Source organism: Galleria mellonella, unplaced genomic scaffold (genome assembly GCF_026898425.1).
Source record: "Galleria mellonella isolate WM207_F2 unplaced genomic scaffold, CSIRO_AGI_GalMel_v1 utg133, whole genome shotgun sequence".
NCBI classification, from domain to species: domain Eukaryota; kingdom Metazoa; phylum Arthropoda; class Insecta; order Lepidoptera; family Pyralidae; genus Galleria; species Galleria mellonella.
The window spans coordinates 438,699-462,751 of record NW_026441990.1 but is presented as its reverse complement, the minus strand read 5'-3'; the positions used below and the strand labels follow the sequence as shown (position 1 = coordinate 462,751).

The 24,053-nt window shown below is 33.5% G+C and overlaps 2 protein-coding genes across 4 annotated transcripts in view; one reads left to right on the top strand and one right to left on the bottom strand.

Annotated features, from left to right (window-relative positions):
• Window positions 1–207: 207 nt before the first annotated feature.
• Window positions 208–9,784, bottom strand: LOC113511157 (uncharacterized). 2 transcript variants are annotated; one of them, XM_052903218.1, is made up of 7 exons: window positions 9,455–9,784; window positions 8,390–8,489; window positions 7,969–8,110; window positions 7,151–7,253; window positions 3,812–3,909; window positions 2,557–2,806; window positions 208–1,944 (listed from the first exon to the last, which is right to left on the bottom strand). In XM_052903218.1, exons 1-7 carry the CDS (start codon window positions 9,560–9,562, stop codon window positions 670–672), a joined length of 2,076 nt encoding a protein of 691 aa, XP_052759178.1. In that variant the 5' UTR covers window positions 9,563–9,784; the 3' UTR covers window positions 208–669. The 2 variants fall into 2 exon arrangements, with proteins under 2 accessions (XP_052759178.1, XP_026750567.1); XM_026894766.3 differs by having other exon boundaries at window positions 209–1,944; window positions 7,969–8,095.
• A 773-nt stretch (window positions 9,785–10,557) lies between these two features.
• The window catches only part of LOC113511161 (serine/arginine repetitive matrix protein 1), a 94,246-nt gene continuing 80,750 nt past the window's right edge, over window positions 10,558–24,053 (top strand). For both annotated transcript variants that reach the window (XM_031912059.2, XM_026894770.3), the window contains exon 1: window positions 10,558–11,042. The gene's annotated coding sequence lies outside the window, so the exon portion shown is untranslated. The remainder of the gene's footprint in view (window positions 11,043–24,053) is intronic.

Sequence of the window (24,053 nt, the reverse complement as noted above, 5' to 3'; positions counted from 1 at the left end):
CAGTTCAAAAAAAGAATTTGTATATATCTCTTTTTTTAAACTCCTCTTTGTCTAATTAAAATACATAGCCCTTGTAGTCTTGTTATTTCAGCATTTGTTGTTTTATTAGAACTGTTTATTTGTTTTATAATTCTGGTGTTAAATAACAAACCATATCACCTTATTATTTGGTGCTGCCAAGTAGAAGCCACAAATAATAGCCTCGAGTTATAACAATTCATATAAAATTTATTTTTCTTTGCTAGTTACCTAGAGAATTTACGTTTGTAAATTTTTTTAACTGAAATTAATTTTCTTAATAGATAGTCTTATTAATAAATTCAAAAAATACAAATATATATATATACAAAATATTTATGACTAGTAAAATGAGCACATTGCTAAAATAGCTTTGTCACATAAGTGATGTCACAGTTCGGTACACCTTCGCGTCACACTACGATGTTCACTGTTTGTTCACCACAATATTTATATCAAAAACAAATTTCCACCACTAAAAGTTGACGATCGTATAAAATGCTCAAAAAAATAAACGTCACAATAATTTAATTAAATACACACTTCGACTTGTTTATACGCATTTCTCAATTTCGATCCGCAACTTTCAGTGGTAAAGTGTAAATACAGTAGTTTTTTTGCACCCATTCATGATCTTTCAATAAATATTTACTATGTTTTTCTCATGACTGGACGTAAGTCGCCCCCACCGTGTGCGGACATTTTAACCTTTCCAGAGATATGTCGTCTTATACAAGGCCCCGCATCTTTGATGGAACCAGTAGCATCTTTTAATTCCTCATCAGAGGAACAATCCGACACGCACAAGGTCAAATGCCGCTTCTTCGGTGGCATCACATGCAGGGTCCAACGCAAAGGACCTTTATGGCATTTCAGCGCAGCTTCTTTAGCCTCGTAATCAGTATCAGAAGCCGCTCTCTGTTCACTCTTCAGAGTTCTTTTTGGTCTATGTGTTTGCTCCTTTTTTTCCCCCCTCGGGGGGATGTGGAAGTTTTTTAAACTCATATTCGTATGCGACTTTGTATTGAGGTCCGGGAAGTTTTGGGAATATATCACGACACTGTCAACTTTCTCTTTATGAAATTTTGCTGCTTGCCTTTTGCTTTTTGAATCATCCGACACAGACGGGGAACTAGATGTACGTTTCCCTGCAGAATTACTGCTGCTGCAACTGGTGTTACTATTACTTGTACTATATTGTTCTACTGCTTGTTTTTCTAGTTCACGAAACTTTGTATCTATACTTTCGTCCGAAGCTTTGTATTGTTCTAAAGCCTCTTTTTCTAGCTCTTCAAATTTATGGTCAACTACGTTTTTCGATCGGAGTCTAGTTGTTGGTAGCGCAATCTTAGGGTTCAGCTTTATTAATCCTGGCGTTAATTTCTGAGCCAACCTGACGCATCCTACCGGTGTTAAATTTATCGGATTGGGCGCGCTCATACTGAGAACAGTACTGTACAGACGTTTTTTTCGCAAACCAGTTTCAATAGCTGCACTACTTGTAGATGGTACTTGGCTGTCGACAGTGACATTATTTGTTGGTTTTTGATCTATTTTCTCCGCTTGTTGAGATTCAGCTGGTGGTGTATTTTCAGTTGTTTTATCTTCTGAAGGCTCTTTAATTTCTTGTTCAATTTTTGGGGTTACTTTTTGGGTTTCGTTGCATTGTGTATGTGTGAGTTGGAATCGATGGTTAAGTTGTGGCGAAGGATGGTCTCTCGGCCACCAGACACTGTACCGTTTTTCGGGACAGCGAGCGGGTCGTTGGCCGGTGGGCGCGTATCTGCTTACGTTGGTCCCACGATATAGAGGGCAACGGGCTGCGGTTGCTCTCATCACGGCTTGCACGCTGGCTGACACTCTCCCCATTGCGCGCTGACATTCCGCCACGTTCAAAAGAGGCGGTCTCGGCGGATCAAACTGAAACTATCATAATAAGCGTTAAGTATAACGTTGTTCATATGAATATTTCTATCTACAGGCTGAAGTAAAAATCGATGGCACTCTTTGAAATGAGTATTCTACCAGGAAAATGAAACAATTTCACTAAAAAAAATATGGGTCGTAAAACAACAAATAATATTGAGTCTGCCATAGCACATTGTTGATATGGAAGAATCTTTTATCGTTTTTGAATTACGAAATTTGTCTCCTATCATGTTCTATAGCGTGGGTAAATTGTTTTATGTACTGTTTACAATTTTGATTTCGTCAACGCTACATAATAGCAAAAAGAGGTAAGTGAGTCCTGAAGAAGTAGTTAGAAAGATAATGTGCGCAAATGAGGAATTACAGGGGTTGGGAGAAGACAAACAGGGGACTTATCACAGGCTCATGTACATGAGAAAGTCTTTGTTACATTATTGTAATTGTTGTGTATATACATCTACATGGATCTTCCATTTGATCCGATGGTTGGCCATGTGCATCAAGGGACTTAAATAACTCAGTTGCTAATAAATTCCATTCAAGGTACCTTATTGGATTTTTTTTTAAATTGTCATGGGAGACATACAAGTTCCAAGTGTTCAAAATTACCTTGCAAGTTGGATCACAAAAGAGCTGTGCTGGCATTTCTAGGCAGTACGCTGGTAGAGGTGGCGCCAATGCGAGTCTGCGGGGCTGACGCCGTCGTGCGCGTATCTTGCGAGGCACAGGGGGCGGACTAGGGGCTCGCGGAGATCGGGCGGGGGCAGGTGTTGCCCACAACCCCCGTACGCTCTGCACTCTCGCAGCCAGGGCCGACTCCTCCCCCGTCGCACGCACCCCGGCCGGGCCCCAGCGCTCGCTAGCTGCCGATCGGTGCCCGTTAATTCTATACTTATGCAGATATTGTCCACTTCATTATTGGACTTGCAATGGCAAACAAGCTGATGGCTAAAAGATAGTCATAACTGTCGCCTATGGATATGAACACCATCATTTATATCACGAGATTGCTGACGTTATAGTACCTTATCACTCCTGATGATCAGGGTGGGGGGAAGGGATTCTTAGTAATGGAGAGGTTAGTCCCCATCTCTATCAATATACCTTATCAGGTCGACCTCCACGTGATTCCTCCTGGAAACCATCATGACTAATTTTCGTTGAATTCGTCACGATGGGCTAACTAACCTGCCTTTTCATCCTCACCAATCATCCCTCATTGGTGCCCCGCCAGTGTATACCGATAGCGCAGGCGGGGTTACCATTTCATTATCATCCATAAAAAAAAAAATGATCTGGGTGACATGTCTTCATACTAAATAATTTTCCGACCTTATGTCACCTTGGCGGTAAAAACACTATTTTTTTGGCAAAATGTACTCTTAGTAAAGTGTAACTTGAGAAGACTAAAGTGGATGGTGCCTAGGCTGAAAAGTGAATTTTTATTCACAGTTAGATTGACAAACAAGTTGACGGCCAACCTGTTGGAAAATGGTAACCATCGCTTATAGACATGAATATCACCTTAGACATTACAGAATATACTATTGCCGTTGCCATTCCTAAAGAATAACTAATTTCATTGCCATATCCCATCTTTCAAACCAAAATACAGTCATGCAAGCACAGTTGTTTCACGGTAGAAATATGAGTGAAACAGAGATACCCATGCAGACGACTTTTGTACCAAATCTTTCTTTGGTGTAATCAAAGATTATTATAAGACTAAGGATTACTAGTTGGGACAGTTTCGTGCCATTTGTACCTCACCCTATATTGCTCGCAATTGGACCGTTGGGTTAGTATTCTCCCTTCCCGGTTTTATTATATTTATAGTTAAATAGTTTTAGAGAGATATACGCACAAATCGTCATCCGGCAGCATTCTGTACTGTCTCCGGCGTCGTGGAACCGTACTCCGATCCGGCGCGTCGTCTACCAATTTGCGGAACCAGTATTCTACCTACACAAACCATATTATAACATGTACATATTATGCTTTTAAAAATAAAAAGTAATGTTTAATTTAAATCTTGTATGTATATTCTATGAAAAAGAAGGTATGCTGGGCGTTTTTTTGTGTGACGGGATCCGAAAGGACGTCAGAAAAACCGAAGTAACTGACATAGCCAGAAGGATAAACTGAAGTGGCAATGGACTGGTCACATAGCTCGAAGAATCGACAATCGTTGAAAAAGAAAGGTTCTTGAGTGGCGATCCCATTCAGACAAACAGAGTAGGATAACTCGCCACTAGATACAGCGACGACCTCAAATGCATTTCAGGGAGTCAGTGGGTGCGTGGCTCGGGGCCGTTTCTTATAACAGTCTATGGGCAAGGCCTACGTTCAGCAGTGGTCATTAAACAGATGAGACGATAATATATATTCTACTCAGACTAAATACATCGCTTTAGACAGATTGGAATTGTAGCTGTAACATCACGGAGTCGAGATAATCGAGAACTATAAATTTTTCATACTAATGTTAGAGCCATTTAAAAAGAATACAGCTTGTTTCATGAGCATTAAAGCCTATTCAAGTTACTAAGAACCCATAATAACCTGTACTCGTATGCTTGCTTACCTGTAACCTATCGGTAAACTCTTTTGTCCCCTACAGCTATCTACCAGGTCTCAAGTTAAGGCATACATTACACATTTAGAATACATAAATCGGTTGTGCGTTTTCAGGGATTAGTGATCTAAACATTATAAGGAAGAAAATTGTTTTATTTTCGTTTCTAAAAAATATTTAAACCATTTTATAATTTATCTATAAAAGGTAACATTATTAGCGAGTAACATGTGCTGTATTTTATTTTTAAACGCCGAATTTTTGAAGAAGACAAAGAAGAAGGATCTCTAGTCGAATATACACTCCTCGCAAAAATTAAGGGAACATAAAAATTTTTGAAATTTTTGGGTGATTTTCAACAGGCTGTATTTCAGTGAAAAATAATCGTACAGGAAATTTAAAAAAATAGTTTTGAAGCTTGAAAACTCTAGTTTTCAGATTTTTTGGTGAAAAAATTTTTTGAGCTCCGGTTTCCATGCAATTCTTAAAGAAAGCTGAAAATATTTTTTTTCTAAATTTTCTAGGTTTCGTTTTTCACTCTATGGGCATGGAAAAATTTTTTCGAGCTACTCCATTGTATAGGTCTCTTAGCGTGTTTATTCAGCTTCAAAAATCGCTTTGGATGGCTCAATTACGACCATTTGTCTCCGAGATATCGAACTTTGAATGCAAAAGCATCCTTTTCCATTCAACTGCTAATATCTCTGGAACTACTGGTCGCACAGCAAGCGGGCGCCGAGTTTCTTTATCTGCATAAAATTTCCAATTAAGCACAGTCAAGAGTTAGTGAAGAAAAAATTTTTTTCCACCTCTAACATTGAATTGAAAAAAGTGGAAAAAAGTGACTTTTTCTCCTTTTTTGGTTACTTGGCTGTGTCTTCGCTAATATGGGCGGGAAAGCTAAGGTTTGAGGAAAATTTTACAGTCTATTGTTCCTTAAAGAACCCCCTAAATCCCTGGAGCGATCGGTTCAACGGTTTTTCCCGGACCAATTGATTGAAATTTTGGAAAAAATAAGGGAACAAGGTTTTTGTCCCTTAAACTCACCCTAATCCATTCAAAAATCAATAATTTCATTTGTTTTTCACTTTTTACTCAATTTTTTGTTTTTTAAAAATTCATTATCAGAAAAAATCGAAAAAAATCAAGAAATTTTTAAAAAAAAATTTTTTTTTGAAAAGTCGAAAAAAGTTTACAAAAATTTTTTTTTTCGTTTTTAAGGAAATCAAAGTTTTTGACAAAAACTTTGATTGATGATCGATTTACCGCCGGCATTAGCGTTACCCAAAGCATACCACGTGGAGGTTGCACGGTCGGATTTACGTGCATAAGCACAAAAGAAGCGTAAATCCGACCGTGCAAGGTGGATTAGGGTGAGTTTAAGGGACAAAAACCTTGTTCCCTTATTTTTTCCAAAATTTCAATCAATTGGTCCGGGAAAAACCGTTGAACCGATCGCTCCAGGGATTTAGGGGATTCTTTAAGGAACAATAGACTGTAAAATTTTCCTCAAACCTTAGCTTTCCCGCCCATATTAGCGAAGATACAGCCAAGTAACCAAAAAAGGAGAAAAAGTCACTTTTTTCCACTTTTTTCAATTCAATGTTAGAGGTGGAAAAAAATTTTTTTTCTTCACTAACTCTTGACTGTGCTTAATTGGAAATTTTATGCAGATAAAGAAACTCGGCGCCCGCTTGCTGTGCGACCAGTAGTTCCAGAGATATTAGCAGTTGAATGGAAAAGGATGCTTTTGCATTCAAAGTTCGATATCTCGGAGACATATGGTCGTAATTGAGCCATCCAAAGCGATTTTTGAAGCTGAATAAACACGCTAAGAGACCTATACAATGGAGTAGCTCGAAAAAATTTTTCCATGTCCATAGAGTGAAAAACGAAACCTAGAAAATTTAGAAAAAAATTATTTTCAGCTTTGTTTAAGAATTGCATGGAAACCGGAGCTCAAAAAATTTTTTCACCAAAAAATCTGAAAACTAGAGTTTTCAAGCTTCAAAACCCTTTTTTTAAATTTCCTGTACGATTATTTTTCACTGAAATACAGCCTGTTGAAAATCACCCAAAAATTTCAAAAATTTTTATGTTCCCTTAATTTTTGCGAGGAGTGTAATAACTAGTCGAACTACAATCGAGCACGTAGAACGAACAAAGTTGACTAAGCAAGCTCCCCTCTCTTTTGCATTGAAACTACTCATTGATGTTTTGAACCGGTATACGTAATTTGATTATCATTGTTACCACTTTCCATCAGGTGAGCCGTCAGCTTGTTTGCCATTCTAAGTTGGATAAAAAAAACATGCTGAAGTTTCGTCAGATGACCACAGAATGTTTGTGTTCAGAGATATAGATGTTATTTCTATTATAGTTATGTTATGATTTAAGTCTAATTAGTATTATTTTATTTAATTATACATGTCTTAATTACTGTACTGATGCTTTCCTGGGTGAACGTATTGGCAAACTAAAGCTCACTCAGTTGATAAAATAAATAAATAAATATATATTATTTTTTTTATAGCACTGAGGTGGCAAATACGCATACGGCCCACCTGACGGTAAGCGGTTACCGTAGCCGTATATATTTGTATATACAGCTAGGAAGGTGGTGTATACCTCAGGCAACATCCAACATTCTGTGAGGTCTGAATTCTCGCATCCCTGTCCATTATATCCACGCGCATTTGTTCTCTCATTCGCGTTTACATAACATTTCTCTCTGGAAGGAGGGCAAACAAAAACATTATACAATTTATTAACAAGTATGTAGTAGAAAATATTTGAAGTTTGGCTAAAAGTTTTATTTATCATTTCATTGCAGACTACCGGGACACTAGTAATATAACTTTAACTTACATCGGTACTTATTTTGTTACACTTACACTAATGTATAATATACCTAAGCAGGTATAAGTTACTAACAACTGTGAAAAGAAAAAAATAAACCCCGTAATATGTGATTTTCAAGATGGAAGTTCAATTATCTCACCCAAACACATTTAGCCACTTAAATCTGATTTAGTAAGTAATATCGTTTATTTAACCATTCAAATATGTAAAGGGGAGACTAAAATGTTAGTGATGGAGAAATTAACCCCCATTGTTAGCAATATATTCTGTCAGATCAACTTTCACGTGACTCCCTCTAGAAACCTTCGCTGTTTATTCTCAGTGAATTGGTCCCGATTTGCCAATTGGCTTGATTTCATTCACCATTAGTGCCCCGCCGTCATTGTATACTATTAAGATACAGACGGATGCACCATCCCAAAGTAAACCATTAAAAATGTTTAAGTTACAATTTTCTTTATGTTTTCTCCTCTAGAAACGTTCAGTTGTCAGCAAATTACCTAAAAACATTTTTCCTTACTCGCTGACGAACGGCACTGCCTATTGATCGGTGTATTAATATAATATTGTCTTTGACAAATTACCTGGCTTCGTCGTAATAGAAATTTCCATAAAATTGCGCTAATCTCGATTCGGGAATGACGTCTTTCACGCTCCGTCGGCCGCTACTGCCTCCATTTTCTGGACTTTGGTTTGCGGCAGCTCGCTTATCTGCAAGATTTGTATCTATTGACAGAGTTACAAGAGAATTAATTATGATTAATTCTTTCTGTGATTTCTACTACTGAAAATCTATCTTTATATTAAGCCTTAAAGGTTAAAAGCTAGAGAATTCGATACTTGCATACATTTTATTTATTTTCATAATTCATAAAACATGCATTCATGTCAGTTCCAGAAACTCTTGACTCCTGTATCAGACATTATTAACACACGGTTCGTGAGTGTCAAATAGCTTTCCCGTAACGCCTTTCATCTATATCTGCGGTGAATTTCCCAACTAACCTGTCGTTTCGAATTGATTATTCGCTTGTATACTATGATTCGATTCTAACGCTGTCTCTTGTAACACTTGAGAAATTCTGCAGTGTTGTGCCCAAAGGCGCTGGAAAGTGATATTAAGTACTTTTTATATTCTATGTAGGCTATGTAGTTACGGTGTCACCCCATATTCTCTATATTGCCATAAGAAGTGACTAAGAGAATAAAACAGAAGAAGAAAGATCTGCATTTCTGCCTACCCTAATGGGAGACAGGCGTGACAGATATGTATGTAAGAAAAAAGACTCGAAATAAAGTTCTGTACTAAATTACATGGACAGTAATATGTAGTAGGCTATATCATTCTCTTATAAAATATGTGTCTGGCAGTCGCAGTAGTGAACGTTTAATGGAATATTATAGTATTTTTCTCAAAAGATAAAACGGAACCCTAATAGAATCACTTTGTTGTCTGTCTATCCGTCCTTCTGTTAAGACCTTTATCCAGCGCAGGTGGAGTTACCATTCCATTATCACCCATTCGAAAATAAAAAAAACATGTCCAAACATGTTAGGTAATTATTATTACCGGAGAATTTAATGAACTCTACTCATGGAACGATGCCGCTGGTTCTGGCTGGTAGAATTATCAGTAATGATGTGATGAAAGAACATGGGAATTTGTTGCGAGCTTACCTTGAATATTTACTTGATATTTAACCTGCATGTTTTAATTCTAAGAACTTTTCCCTTTAATAAAATAGACTACTAAGATATTACGTATTATTTATTTATGTATTAATGTTTTAAGTATGTGAAGTATTTTTTAAGATTAAGGTACGATGAGGCTGATATATCCTTATAGGAAAAAAGCCTCTAAATAAAAAAGATAAAAAAAAAATCTAAGAACTTGGAGGCGTATTCAATTTGTGCAATATTTATTTTAAAATAAATTTTGCTTGCGTATTAGAATATCTATCAATAAGAATTTTAACCCAATCAAAAATACAGCTGATTTGTAGCAAAATTGACAGTTCCGATTAATTTCTTTTATTTTTTCTCCCTAAATGAAATTATTGGTTTCAATACCTGATTAGCGATAATAAATTCGTCCGGGGGTTCTGCAGCCCATGTGAGATCCGCACATAGGGCTATGTGTGCCCACGAAGCTAAGTACCGATCCACTTCGAAGCTCATTCAATGTGACATCCCATGCATACAATTAATTATTTTTACTGTAAGGAACAAACTAATATATAAATAATTAAATTTCCAGAGAAAAATTAACGATAAAACTGTTAATAAAAATGACGACAATTTGAAATACATTGGCGGTTAAATCTACAATAATAAAATTTTCCTCTTTTTTGATAGATATCATGATATATTTTTTTTCTTTTAATTCAAATTGTTTTTCGAATTTCGTATGACTGATTGAAATGTCATCGCGTTGGCTGAGGCAAATGCTGAATTAGAGGTTTTATTTTATCAACTTCTTTGTAAAAAATTTGATTTTTGCTTACTGATAGCAACTAGGAACAATGATAGGATGTTAATTTGTGTTTTTCTTTAATGTTTATTAAAAATACTCTTTTTTTTTATTATGTGATAAGATTTTTGTCCGCTAGACTTCGTACACGTAGATTTCATAAGGAAGAAAACCATGGAATAGTCTACTTCTAGATGGCGTATCAAAATAAAGCATCTAGACCAGATTTTAAGTCAAACCTTCTGGAACAACTATGCAAACAGAATCCAATTTGTTAAAGTAGTTTTTCCGTGATACTGGAACACACATACCTACAGACAGACAAAATTTCTAAAAAATATTGTTTTTTTTTGCATCTATTGCTCTTAATAAGACCCCTCATATCAACGATTAAGAAAAATCTTAATCGTTTCCCATGTACAGACATAATCTAGTTACATGTTTTTTATTATATTATAAAAGTTAGATAAAGGTAGTAATTAGTCTTTCTAATCTTTATACTGTTAAATAGTTAATACTTATAAGAGAAGTTAAGCATGCTTTGCAGATTGTATAGTTCTTCTGTTATTGTGTCAATATTCTTTGATAATGATAAAGAATAATATAACAGTAAATTTAATACTGGCAACATATTCCATAGAAGTTTTAAATTTCAATAGTAGGCATCCCTACTCCCGTCAACCATGTCAGTTTCGTTTCGTTCGTCAGTTTGGCTTGCGCAGGTGGCGTTGTCGGTTTATACCCGTCACGCATGCGCGCGCAGCTGTGAGGTGGCTGAATGAACATTGACAGCTCAGTAAAATAATTTCATTTACGATTTATTTTATATAATAAAATTAAATCAAATATTAAAACAAACTTAGGCCTTTATTACTGAATAGTGGTTCTAAGTATTGACATTGAGTATATCTAGTCGGATGTTGTTAAAAAAAAATAAAGAAAAAATCGATTGAATATAACGACTGTGCATTTTTTATTTGATTTTTCGTGAAGAAAATCAACTGTTAGTTTTGCAACAAGTGCCGTAGTGTCCGGTGTTGGTGCTCATGAAACTGGTTTGTGAACCGTTGGTTGGCTTTTTTGTGTTTATGTATATTTGTGAAGTACGTATAGTTTCGCGAGTGATCGTGCTCCGTTAATGATGCTGGAAGTGGATGCAAGTGTCTGCCACCGAGTCATCTCCGCATGGTGAGTGGTCATAGACCCTGTACAGTGTACACACAAACAAACCATACCAGATTATGCAAGTATAGAGAGACACCGCGCGACACTTTCGCGTTGTATTAAGCACTTCTGCAATATTGTTTTTTTTTTTGCAGATCTTTATTCTAAATTTAAATAATAATAATTGCACATTATGATAATTTTATTTAATTATAGCAGAGATAATTAACTTCAAATAATTCCATGAATTATGCACAGTTACTAATGTTATACTTAATGTAAATACATCCTTATTATATTTACCGGGGTAGTTATAATTACTCGTTCTCAGCGAGTTTTATTAAACCATTTTTATTTCTAAATAAAATATGTGAAGATTCACATATCCTTTTCGAAATAAAAATGGTATCCCGATTTAGTTCCTTTGCCTTTTCCATTGTGGATAAATTGATTTTACTACTATTAAAAATGGTCTCCACGTGTAACTTCTGTTAGGCTGATGAAGTACAGTCACTGGATCGCCTGTTTTTTGCCTATAAACATTTTGCCCTGTAGTATTTGTATACTTATTGACAAATTAATGAATATCTATAACAATATGGATACCATGCGCTCTATTTAGAGTTTGTTAAACAAAGAAATATATAAATCCATAATATAAATAATTTAATATATAATATAATAAGTTAGTTGTACGAAAACTAAAAGAAAAAAAAATATCAGAAATTTACTGAAGACAATAGCTGTATGAGCTCAGCCCTTTTGCCCTCGTTATTAATGGGAGAACAGTAAAAAAGAAAACTAGTAATTTAAGAGTAAAACTCAAAATACCACTTCACACCGTAACAACCTATTTAACTTTAGATTCCATTACTAACAATCCTATTCTCCAAACAGCTTCATTGCTAACAATATACCCTATCAACTCGACCTCCACACGATTCCCCCTGAAAACCGTCTTGGTTCGTTCTTGTAGAGTTTGTCGTAATGGGCTAACTGACCTGCTTTCATCCACTTCCATCATCCTTCACTGGAGCCCCATTTATGGAGCCTCGCCAGCATATACCAATAGCTTAATCGGCGTTATCACTCATTATAACTCATTCAAATAATTAAGATTGTGTACACAAAAAAACCAACTTCATTTGTGGCCAAATTCAGATTTCAAAATTAAACTACTAAACCGATTTTGATAAAATTTCCATAGGACTAATCTATAAATATATACTATCAGATAAAAAAGAATACTCCAAATCGGTTTCTAATTTACGGAGTTATTATGTATCAAACATAAAAAAATACAACCAACCTGAAATTTTTTTTTTCTTAAATTCAGTTGAAAATCCCCTATGAAATTCTAATGAAGTTAGAAAAAAGATATATTTCTTTGTTCCTTCTTTTCCACTAGCGTATTTGTACTTTGCTCCCTAATCAATATTCTGGGAATAAAAATGAATGATGACACATTGTATTCTGATTAAAAAATATGTAACTACTTACGTACCTAAGTCATTTACAAAACAAAATATTCCCTTTTATTCCAACAATCGATTCATTATACGTAAATTTTGTAAATTTTTTCGTGTTTTTATATTGAATAAAAATAATGATAATGACAAATAAATGCGTACCAAGATTACTTACTAAATATGCCAAATATCTAGATATCTAAGATAAAACGTTTTTAAAATCCGAAATTATATACATTTTAATAGATCTGGACGTTTTTGTCACAATGATGAAAGTCATATTATTTAATATAGTAATTATTATATGTGATACTTATAAATATCTGTAGGAATTTAGCAACACAAATCTGCTAGGTTTGTTTTTTTATACTTTCTTATTATTATATGTTATTGGGTTCAACATTATCTTACACATAATATCTGATCTCTCTTTTCTTACAAAATTATAGATTGTGTAGATAACGTGTATGAGTGTGATACCTAATCACGAACGGACTTGAGAATCTTTTGTAATAACTTATGTATAATGGTTTATTATGTTGCTCAATCTAGTCAATTCTAATAACCGGTTGTAATGAAACTACATCACATATCACAATTAGTATCTTTGTAGATCAATTTTTGTTTCTTATAATATACTGTAACTCGTATAATTTAACTATTTATCTAAAATGTTTTATAATTATTAATAATTGTTCTACTGTTATACCATAATATGTCCCCAATTAGACTCCCCTCCAAACAGGGCAGCGACAATTGTGGAAAAACATTTTTAAACAATTTCGAAATTATGTTTAATTAATTATAAATACACGTTTATATATTTACAATTGTAAAATAATTATTTCTGAATTATATTACATTGAAAGTATTAAATATCATAACGCTCGATCGTATGCTCACAATTTTTCTTTGTTACACGTTTTAACGAGATTTTGTTTTACAAATAAGGCGAGTCTAATCGTCATTACTTTAATGTAGTCTTATCTTAAAAATAATTATCAGTCAAAATCAGTTTAGGAATGGTACAGTGTAATCATGTAACGTAGCCACAAAAAAATCGATGAATTGAGATTCTCCTTTTTAGAAGTTGCTCAAAAGTGATTAAATATACAGGAATGATAGTATAATATTATTTGTATTAAGCTAGTGTCTCTAAAATAATATTTATTACTAGCAGGCTAGGTTGTCTGTGTGAATTTGAATAAAAATGATATATCATTATATATATCGAAGCTACATGCCGCTTTTGGACATGTCTAGTCAATCCTGAAATCTTGTCACTGACCTAAACTGACCTAAGGCTGTTCATTCGTTGCGATCATCGAATATCGATTAAATATTAAAGATATCTAACAGTTTTAGTAATTTTATTTGTTGATATCATCTATTAACGTACATAACTACATTTTTAACGTCTTTAATATATACATTTCGCATGTGGTGTTTTCTTGTTTTAATGCGCTCATAATTTTTCGCCAACAGGTTGTCTTTGGGCTGACATCATTTGGCACGAACTAGCATGAACTGCACGTCAACTAATTATTAACAATTTGCATTTTATGGTAACATTTTGCATGGCATATATTTTGCATGACATTCAAATTTTGTTATTGCCGAAAATTGCTTTATTACGCTTTTTTTTGCTTTATATATCATTATTGTAATACTTACTAATAAATGTTTATAACTGATGATTTGTTATTTTTATATGCTTCATTATTTGCTGTAATTTAGAAGAGATTTAAAAAATGCCAAAATTACGTTTCTATTTTGTCAAAGGTTAACTGGAAGAGAATGCTGTATAATAGCATGATGTTCTTTTAAACCAATGTGTTTTTATAATGTAATCAATAAAGAATAAGTAAACAAATAAAAACAGAACACTATGTAAGTACTGAAATAAAAAATATCAAATGATATCTTCAAGCAGTATTTTAATATTACGGCATGCTTTAATAAAGATTAAGCGTGAAAACCTGAGATCAATGTTTATTTTGAGCAAAAACTATTTACGATCACTGATCACTAATTTAAATTGTGTAAGGCTATTAATTATGTGATAAATCACTTCATTTTAAGATTTGTTTTTCTTTATTTTTTATTGTTTGCATGAGTATTTTTATTAAAATCAATATTAAATTTATTTTAATGTAAATACTATCTGTTTTTATGGCATAGTAGAATGTTTTTATGAATGCAAAGAAATAATAAACTGGTCTGGTATAGTATATAAATGAATATGTAGAAAAGTGGTCGTATCTCCTAAAAGAGAATGTCTCCCTGCATTAATTATTGCATAATGAATATTAACAACAGTTTAAAAGGTAGATGTTGTATAAAGTTTGGTAATATCGCACCTTGTGTGCTGCAGTCCACACCCACTAGCTAACGTCATGCCGCATTTGTGACCTTGGCCCGGAGTCCTTGCTCCAATTTGACCAAATTCAAGTTCCCTGGAAAAGCTTCCGTCTATGTTAAAACTAGTGAAGAGTTAAGACTAGTCCCTAGTACCAACTTTAGTAAGATCTTGGGACCTAAGTGAAACTAATCTTAGGCGTATACATAGGCGTCCAAAGTTTATAGACGATATATTTTATTCCTTGTCGGTTGTTATTTTTAGTTATGTTATATTAGGTTATATAAAAGTTGTGTATTTTAAACTTTATATCGATTTTAAAGCACTATTTCTGAAACTAAAAGTTTTAGTTTATAACGTTTAGTATAGACTAATTTTATAATAGAATTAAGTTAGAATTGTTTTACATTTATTCTATGTGGTACATAAGTTTCGTAGAACTATCAAATTCAATTTAAATTTTAGAATTATATTTTGAGAATAGTGTTTTTTTTTTTTTTTTATACAACTTAGAATGGCAAACAAGCTGACGGCCCACCTGATGGAAAGTGGTAACCGTCGCCTATAGACATGAGCAGTACCACGGACATAACAGACTATACTGTTTCGCCCATGATACCCCCCATCCCTGAGGACTCAGGTGTTATTCTTCTGTACCCAGTAAATTCACGCCATATCCCACCCTTTAAACCGAAACACAGCCATGCAAACACAACTGCTTCACGGTTGAAACACGAATGGGACAGAGGTACCCAAGCAATCGACTTTTGTACAAAGTCTCCCTCTGGTAGATGGTGTCTCAGAATAGATTTTACTTCTATGCTAAATCCATACAAAATTGCGAGAAAAATGTGATCAGATATTGTACCGTAGCACTACAGTTATTATGTTAAATATAATGATAGAATAATTTAGATTACCAGTTCATTACCTTCATATTCATATTTTTTCTTCAGATACTTTCACCTGTAGAGAATAATGGTTAGTATTCCAAAAAGTAATAATCTTAATATTATAATGAAACATCTTGAAATAGTCTATTTTGTTATCTATTCTATTTTCAAAATCCACGTGTACTACATAACTGGCAAAAAACTAGTACTATATATAACTAGTTTATATATAATACGAATATAATATAATTAAAAATGTACTATGGAAATAAGAGATAAAATAATATGACACGAAACTGTTTAAATATGCTGGTTTGACCGCCCTTGGCCTGGTTTTGGTCAACATCCCCTGCTACCCGACCCGTCTTTTTTATACAAGTGTCATTTTAAATTATGTTTTCGATGATAATATCTTTGGCACGTGTACGAGACTCCCATTTTTTTTATGTGAGGTGGTCATTTCTGGGTTTTAACATGAATAATTATAATAATTTGACTTAAATGAACCTTGTGGATGAACAAATAAATTACGTACATCTATATAAAAAGAATTATGATTATATTTTAATATAAATATGTAAGACAGTAGTTGTAATAATACCGAAATTTTTGTGTGATAATAGACTAAATATAAAATGTGTCACTACTTCTTTTATCCTCGCGATATCACAAGAAGTGACTAAAAAAACAAAGCGTAATATGACACTCTACCAGTATAACAGAAGGCAACTCGAAATAGTCGTAAAAACCTAAACCAAACTGTTACTAGTGGGATATAGGTATTATGACCCCCCCCCCCTTTTATGGGGATTTTTTAATACATGATAATTGAATGGTAAACCCGCCCGCGCTAACGATATATGCTGGCGGGGCCCCAGTGAGAAAAAGGCAGGTTAGTTAACTCATCATGATGAAGATACCTGGAATTCAGCACAATGATTTCCAAGAGGCATCACGTGGAGCTCGACCTGACAGGGTATATTGTTAACAATGAGGTTGCAAATCCTCATTACTAACAATCCCTTCTCTCTTTTTATGGGAATTAACTCATGCCCAGTAATCAGAAATATTAATGTTAAAAGTGGGACCTTACGTTGTTAACTTATGAAGGTTGGTAATGTAAGGCAATGCTGAAATTTATGTTAGCTAACTGCAGTTTTGTATACAAATAATTAAGCTTTATTTGTGCGCTAACGGTAGCCGGAAAAACTCTGGAAAGTTCGAAATAAAACCCTGTACCAGGGTCCTCCTCTTATGAGAAGATCAGTGCTCAACAGCGACACATTAATGGATTACTATAGAAAGGGATAGTGTTAATAAACATTACTATGTTGTCCCTGCAAAAGATTACAATAAACTTAGTAAAAACAAAAATCACAAGAAAACGCTAAAAAACAATGGATGACCTTATCATTAAGGCTATCTCTTCATTATAATTCTAGGATGAAGAGGAGTATCTATATAAATAATAACAATAAACTTATTGTGTTTGTGTATGTATATGTACGTATTTTGCATATATAGAGATAATGTATTAATATATACAGATTTGTATGTATTTTAAATATAAGTATATGAGTTATTTTATATTTAGGTAAGCGTATTTATTATTTCTTAATAGAAACAACCCTACTGTTTTCTCTTCTTATTATATACTGCTGCATACTGCCCGCTGATAAATAATGCTCCTTTCCACTCAGGATTTGTTGGAAGAGAACTCTTACAAAGTTAAACTTGCCCGTTCTGCATCTTTTTTCAAAATAAAATATAAGAATGTGATTTTTAATTTCAATAAAGTATAAATTAATAAGTAATAATAAATATTTTATCCGTATAATTGTATAATGTCTAAACTTTTAAATGAATGTAATAAATATGCAAAATTTGATATGGATTGTAATGGATAAACTCAAATAATACTCTACCTATTAAAAAAAAAAAAACACCTACAAACACTTATATTATCAGTGAATAACGTCTGTTAAATTTTATTAAAAATCATGCAAAGCCGAAGAGGATTGTTAGTTGTATATAATTATTCCTTTTGCCGCCAAAAAGTTAACCATCATGGCGTATGGGCCGCGGCCGTATATTTAATGTCTAGTGTGTAATAGTCAATTTGCGTGCACGCGCCTCTGTTTACCGGTGACCTAGTTGGAAGGCACAATTTTTCATTTTACTCTCGAGGAAACGAACGATATATTTAGCTTTATCAAATTAGGATGGTTTATTAAAAAAAAAATCTTCCGGTTTTTTTTTAATAACAGAAAATAAATTTAAAGGTTTTTTTCATATAATAAATCACAATGATGGTTTTTGTATAAGTGAAATAAAATTAATTGAATTCATGAAAATTTTTATCCATCACGTTTAAAATGCAGGTATAAAGGTCTCTAGGGGTCTACGGTATATGAAAATGAATTTTATTTTATTTATTTATTTTTTATTTAATTCCTTATTGTACACACCAATTATAAGAATATGACAGAGGTAATCAAATGTACAAAGGCGAGCTTAACTCTAACAGAGTTTTCTTCCAGCAAATCCAAAGTGGAAAGGAGCGTCAATGTCTGCGGATAGAGCAATGTACAATATTGTGACAATTTTTAAGCAGACAAAATTAAATTAATTAATTATATTATATTTAATCGTACAAACACACATATACATATAATTACATACACATATACATATAATATACTTGCATATATAGATAAATAAAGATAGAAGATGCTCTTTAAGTCTAATCATACTTTTTACTTATAATAAATATATGTATAATAATTATAATAGCACAAGTGAAACTATCAGAATAATAACTTGATAATTTAAAATTAATTTTTAATATCTTAATAGTCTTTAATAAATCAATGTATTAATAACTAAGTATTAATAAAATAAACTGCACCAGATTAAAATTTCCATTTTTTACTAACAATTAATCTGTCTAGAGTCACTTACATTTTTCTATAAATATGACATGTCATATGGCTAAATAATTGTCACACTTCGCAGCTGAAATTGAGATAATTTTATACAAATCATGTTAATATACAATTGTATATAAACACAGAAACAAGCTGCATTCATATTGAAAGTCGACGCACATTGTTCCCGTTATCCAAGTACCTACATGTTGAGAGACCAAGCTCGTCCTATGGGAATGATGTCGATAGATTCAGTTGATTATAAGCATGTGGTAGCATGAATACAGTTTGAATGCATTTCCATTATATCGATGGAGATATTTTCATAATATTGGATTTATAGGCAAATATCTTTAGTTATAACTAGTATTTTAAATTTATTTCGACTTGCAAGTAAATTGAAACTATGATAAATATAATTAATTGTTAAAAAGTAACGTGCAGTACATTTAATACATTTTTGTTTATTTTTGCATTGCTTACGTCTTTTTAAATTTTGCTGCATTAAAAACATTTATATTATATATTTAATATTTGAAAATGTATAATATATCAGCTTTCTAATCAGAGCCGCAACTATGTTTGTGAAACATCCAAAATCCAGAGTTTTTAAAATCACGTCACAGTCCTATTAATTACTACGTTATTTTATATGTTTTTGAATCTAATAATTACCTAATATCACCTACTTTATGAATACTACAGCGGGTCTACCTTGAAATGAAATTTCGAACTCAATTTCGTGTTTTTGTTTATACCAAAATCGGACCAATAAATGGACATTTCGTTCTATCATAAAAGTCCAAAGGAACAATATTTTAACATTTTTGATATTTCCAAACGCCATGTATTATGTAATTTTAACATCAAATTTGTGTTTTGTTTGGCTCCGAAATTTCGGAAAACATTTCATGGTAGGCCCACTGATCATAAAAACTCGTCGTGTTACGGAGGGTTCAGAAAGCATCTACAATAAACCACATTAGATGCGTTAGATCTTTGTAATTAGGCAAAGGAACTCTTAATATCAGGTCTAAAAAAAGGAAAACCTAGAAACCACAGTAAATCCTTGTCATTCAGAATTATCTTGAAACTATGAAAATTGAATTACTTAGTCTACCTACGCCAGTCATCATTATCATCATATCAGCCTTTAACTGTCTACTGCTCAACATTAGCCTTCTCTTGGGGAGTTTTGCCAATAGTTGCCATGCTTGACAAGCGGATTGGCAACCGCAGTTAGGTTTGGAGATGTTTTAAGAAGGATACTGCTGCACATCTCTCGCCCTCTCTTAGTCGCCTCTTATGATTCCCACGGGAAAGGAAGGGGTGGCCTATTCTTTACCTACGTCAATGATATCTAAATAAAAATTATCTAGATCAAATATATAATTATCACTTACAGTGATATGTATTAAACAGGATATAACGCTTCCTATCCCGTGAATATAAATAACAGGATGAGATTACTTTTTTTAACGTTTATCTTTAGAACTATCATAAATGTTTGAGATGCTTCGAGATACACTCATCATGTTTAAAAACATTGTTTGTTTTACTTGGAATCGTATAAGTTTATGGACGCGTCACGTAGATACATTGCCGTAAATGTTTACAATTTGTTTATACAGTGTCATAGCAGACGATAGTATCAACGTGTCTAGTTAAACAATCTACCTACTTTAGTATAAAATGATTTTGTAATGTTTCAAACTTTGATTACATTGTAGTATCTAAGTATACATCATCGTCATCATATCGATAACTATCCACTGCTGAACATAGGCCTCCCCCTATTGGGAGATTTGCCAATAGTTGTCATGCTTGGCAGACAGGTTGGCAACTGCAGTTATGTTTTTGAAGACATTTTAAGAAGGACGCTGCTACCCATTCCTCGACCGTTAAGTTCCCTTTGTCGTTTCTTACGATACCCATGAGAAAGAAATGGGTGGCCCATTCTATGCTGGGGTCACATGGCAATCTAAGTATACAGTTATCCTATTATACTGTAGTGCCTAATCTAATGTTTCAAATTAATCAGATATTTTTAAACTGGTTCGAAAATATCGCGTTACATAATTTTGCCAATTTTCAACCAACATTCTGTATAATTTTATAAATCCTATATAAATTTTATCAAAGTCAATTCAGTAATGCGCCACTTACCCTTTGTCTTTTGCTCAATGTCCTCTACCCAAAGGTTGTCTGGAAGAGATTGCTTAGCGATAAGGCCGCCTTTTGTATCACTTCTCATTAATATTTACTATATTTGTTATTTCTCTTTTTACTTGGTGCAATAAAGCGTAAAATAAATAAATAATTTCATGTTTACAGAAAAATAATTGATTTTGCCACAAATGAAGTCGGTGTTTTCTTGTGGAACAATATTTTAAATAATAATTGTTATTTTTACAATTAACATCGCCTCAACATTCATATCAACCACTTTTGTATTGGTTTTATATTAATTACAATTTATAAAAAGCTGTTTCTTTGAATGACTTTCACTAACAGGAAGTGATGAATTCGCCCATGTCAGATCCATATCCATTTTTTTTAAGTGTGTTATGCAATATATTACGAATTTTTAAGTTAATTTCTCCAATTTATAACGTTTATATATATTGGTCTCATATGAATTTTAATTTATAATCTCGCTGTTTTTTTTTTTTTGTCACGGAAAATAATACATAATATACATTGACAATTAAAATATTTTTACCTTTTTTTCACTGGTTGTATCTATAATTTTCAAAGAAATATGATCGATGTATTGTAAATTTGACTGTAAGTGGGTTGTGAGAAAAATATCTACAGTTTCCACATGAGATTTCAATTGATAGAACACCGCAATGGTTTAATGGTTTCTAGTTAGCATTGTCGGGTTTTTACATCGAATATTTACGACATCTAGTTTACAGAAACAGGTGAAGGAATTATGTTTTTATTAGCTCTATTTTGTATATTTTATCTTGATACGCCATCCTAAAGTGGTTAACCTATTTCTAAAATTCATCAGTAAAAAATTGCGGGAAAAATGTAGTATATAATGGAATATTTGAATTTAGAATGCAAAATTGTATAAATGAAAATGTTTTAATTGTTACGAAATTAATATGGACAATATTTTTTTGGAAATCAAACGCATAACGTACTAATTGACGTGTCGAAGTACCTCAGCCTCCTTTGACTGACTTGTGGGTTGCCGCGACTATCAGTCTGGCCGTCAACCTTGACTTGCTGCCATTTGCATTGTTGCTATGGACAAAAGACGTTCAATAAAGGCCCTGTCGCATCTATGGACTGTCGCTTTTATTGTCTACGAGGCCTATTCAAAACATCTGTTTTACCCTTTCCAATGCAAATATCGAAAGCTAACCGCACTACGAGTATATAGGTAGAATTGTTTATTCAGCTTTTCATCTCTCTTTTTATTGGATATGCTGGAAGTGTCAAGTCTTTACCCGTTACTTCGTATGCGTGCATTTTAATAGTATGTACCTACTCCTAGATGGCGTATCAAAATAAAACGTATACCTGGTTTTAACACAGACCTATAGTAACACACAACTGCGAAAATCGCATTTAATTTGGCGCAGTAGTTTTTGCATGATACAAAAAAAAAACATATATACAGACAGACAAATTCCAAAAAATGACTGTATTAGCTTCTATTATTCTTATAAAACCCCTGATATCAATTTTACAACACATGTAACTAGCTATGTATGTAGCTTAAATAGTGAAATATTTTTTTAAATCTGTTATTTTTTTTATTTATCCTTTCCTCTTTATAATATGAGTTTTAATAGGATTATCTGGATAAATACATTTTTTTAATAGATGTAAATTAAATGGTAAGTAATATGCTAGAATAATAGACTACACGTGAATGATGATGATGATAGGTGAAAATGACATCACTTCCTTCTTTAATCTTACAATAAATAGCTTATATAAAAGACAATATGAAGTCAACTAACCAAAAGATATAAGGAATAAAGGCCGTTGACAATGTTCTCTCTGCCTGCCCCTAAAGGTATCTGAAGATATAAAAGCTTCCTTTGACTCTTAAACAGATTAGATAATAAATAATCTCTATGCGACTAGTTTCTTTGCTTTCCTCGCGCACAAAACGGTATGTCATCGTAGATAATGATTTAATTAGTTTTACGTTTAAGTGCACCTTGATAATTACATTACACGTACTTTCACTTCCTGTGGAGTTCAGATTGCTCTCATGGTTCGTTATATATACAATTTAATTATATAGCTTACAGGCATTGGAGAGCACAGTCCTTTGCCGATAATTTAATTAAGATAGTGTGGTCTGGGTATGGTTTGGGTTTAGATCCATTTGTGTTAATTAATATCCGATTTAAAGCATGTTGCTTGCCATAACTATGTATATATATATATATGGATGTGGAAGAAGCGAAAGAGGTTTGTTTGAATCGAAGCATTTGGCGTTCCATTGTTTCTGCCTACCCTAATGGGAGACAGGCGTACTCGTATTCTGCTTGCCTCATGGTTGACTGGAAGAGAATGCCATAATGTACACTTACTTATATTATATAATTGTGCATTGAAGTTTAAGTAAATAAGTTGACGATAAATCGACAAAGTCACGGGTAAAAGCTAGTAGTAAATACTAGCTTTAACCAATGACTTTGTCCACGTAACCGGGATATGTTCACTGACCGGAATAAAGAGTAGCCAACCAAATTTAATATTTACGGGTAAGCTATTAAACAAGCATACGACCCACCTCATGGTAAGTGGTTACCGTAGCCTATGAACACCTACAGTACCAGAGGTATTACGCGCGCGTTGCCGACCCTGAAGAAACCGCTTTACCTCCCTTTTGAAGAACCCCATGCTGTAGTCTCTTAGGAAAACCTCGGCAGGGAGCTCATTCCATAACCTGAGTGTTCGTGGGAGGAAACATCTCTGAAACCGCGCTGTACGCGACCATTTAGGCTGTAGGACATGAGGATGAAATATCTGTCGATAGCGAGCCGAACGATGGCGATGTATTTTAGAAATAGAATGGAATGACGAAATATAATATGTACACTTAATTCTATCACACCATTTTTTTTACGGTGATCATACCAAAAGCCTGGTTCTCGAGCTACGATATCTTGTGATAAGAGGATCCAGGTTTCCCATAAGTCTCGTAAGAGCCGACTAAAGGAAGTTAATGTTCAAGGGATGGATAGCAGCGTCCCTCTTAAAACATCTCCAAAGCCTAACTGTAATAGCTAATCTGCCTGCCAAACGTGGCAATTGCTGGTAGACTCCGCAATAGTTGAAGACCTATGTTCAGCAGTGGATAGTGAACGGGTGAATAGATATAATCTCCTTATATTTAAACTAATAAACAG

Bases quoted from the DNA above. Each gene is read 5' to 3' on its own strand.
- LOC113511157 (XM_052903218.1), bottom strand. From the start codon at position 9,562: ATGAGCTTCGAAGTGGATCGGTACTTAGCTTCGTGGGCACACATAGCC. The intron at 3,910-7,150 runs GTATACACCACC...TGGTTTGTGTAG, and splicing joins AATGTTGGATGTTGCCTGAG to GTAGAATACTGGTTCCGCAA. The intron at 2,807-3,811 runs GTGCGTATATCT...ATCGGCAGCTAG, and splicing joins ATGCTGCCGGATGACGATTT to CGAGCGCTGGGGCCCGGCCG.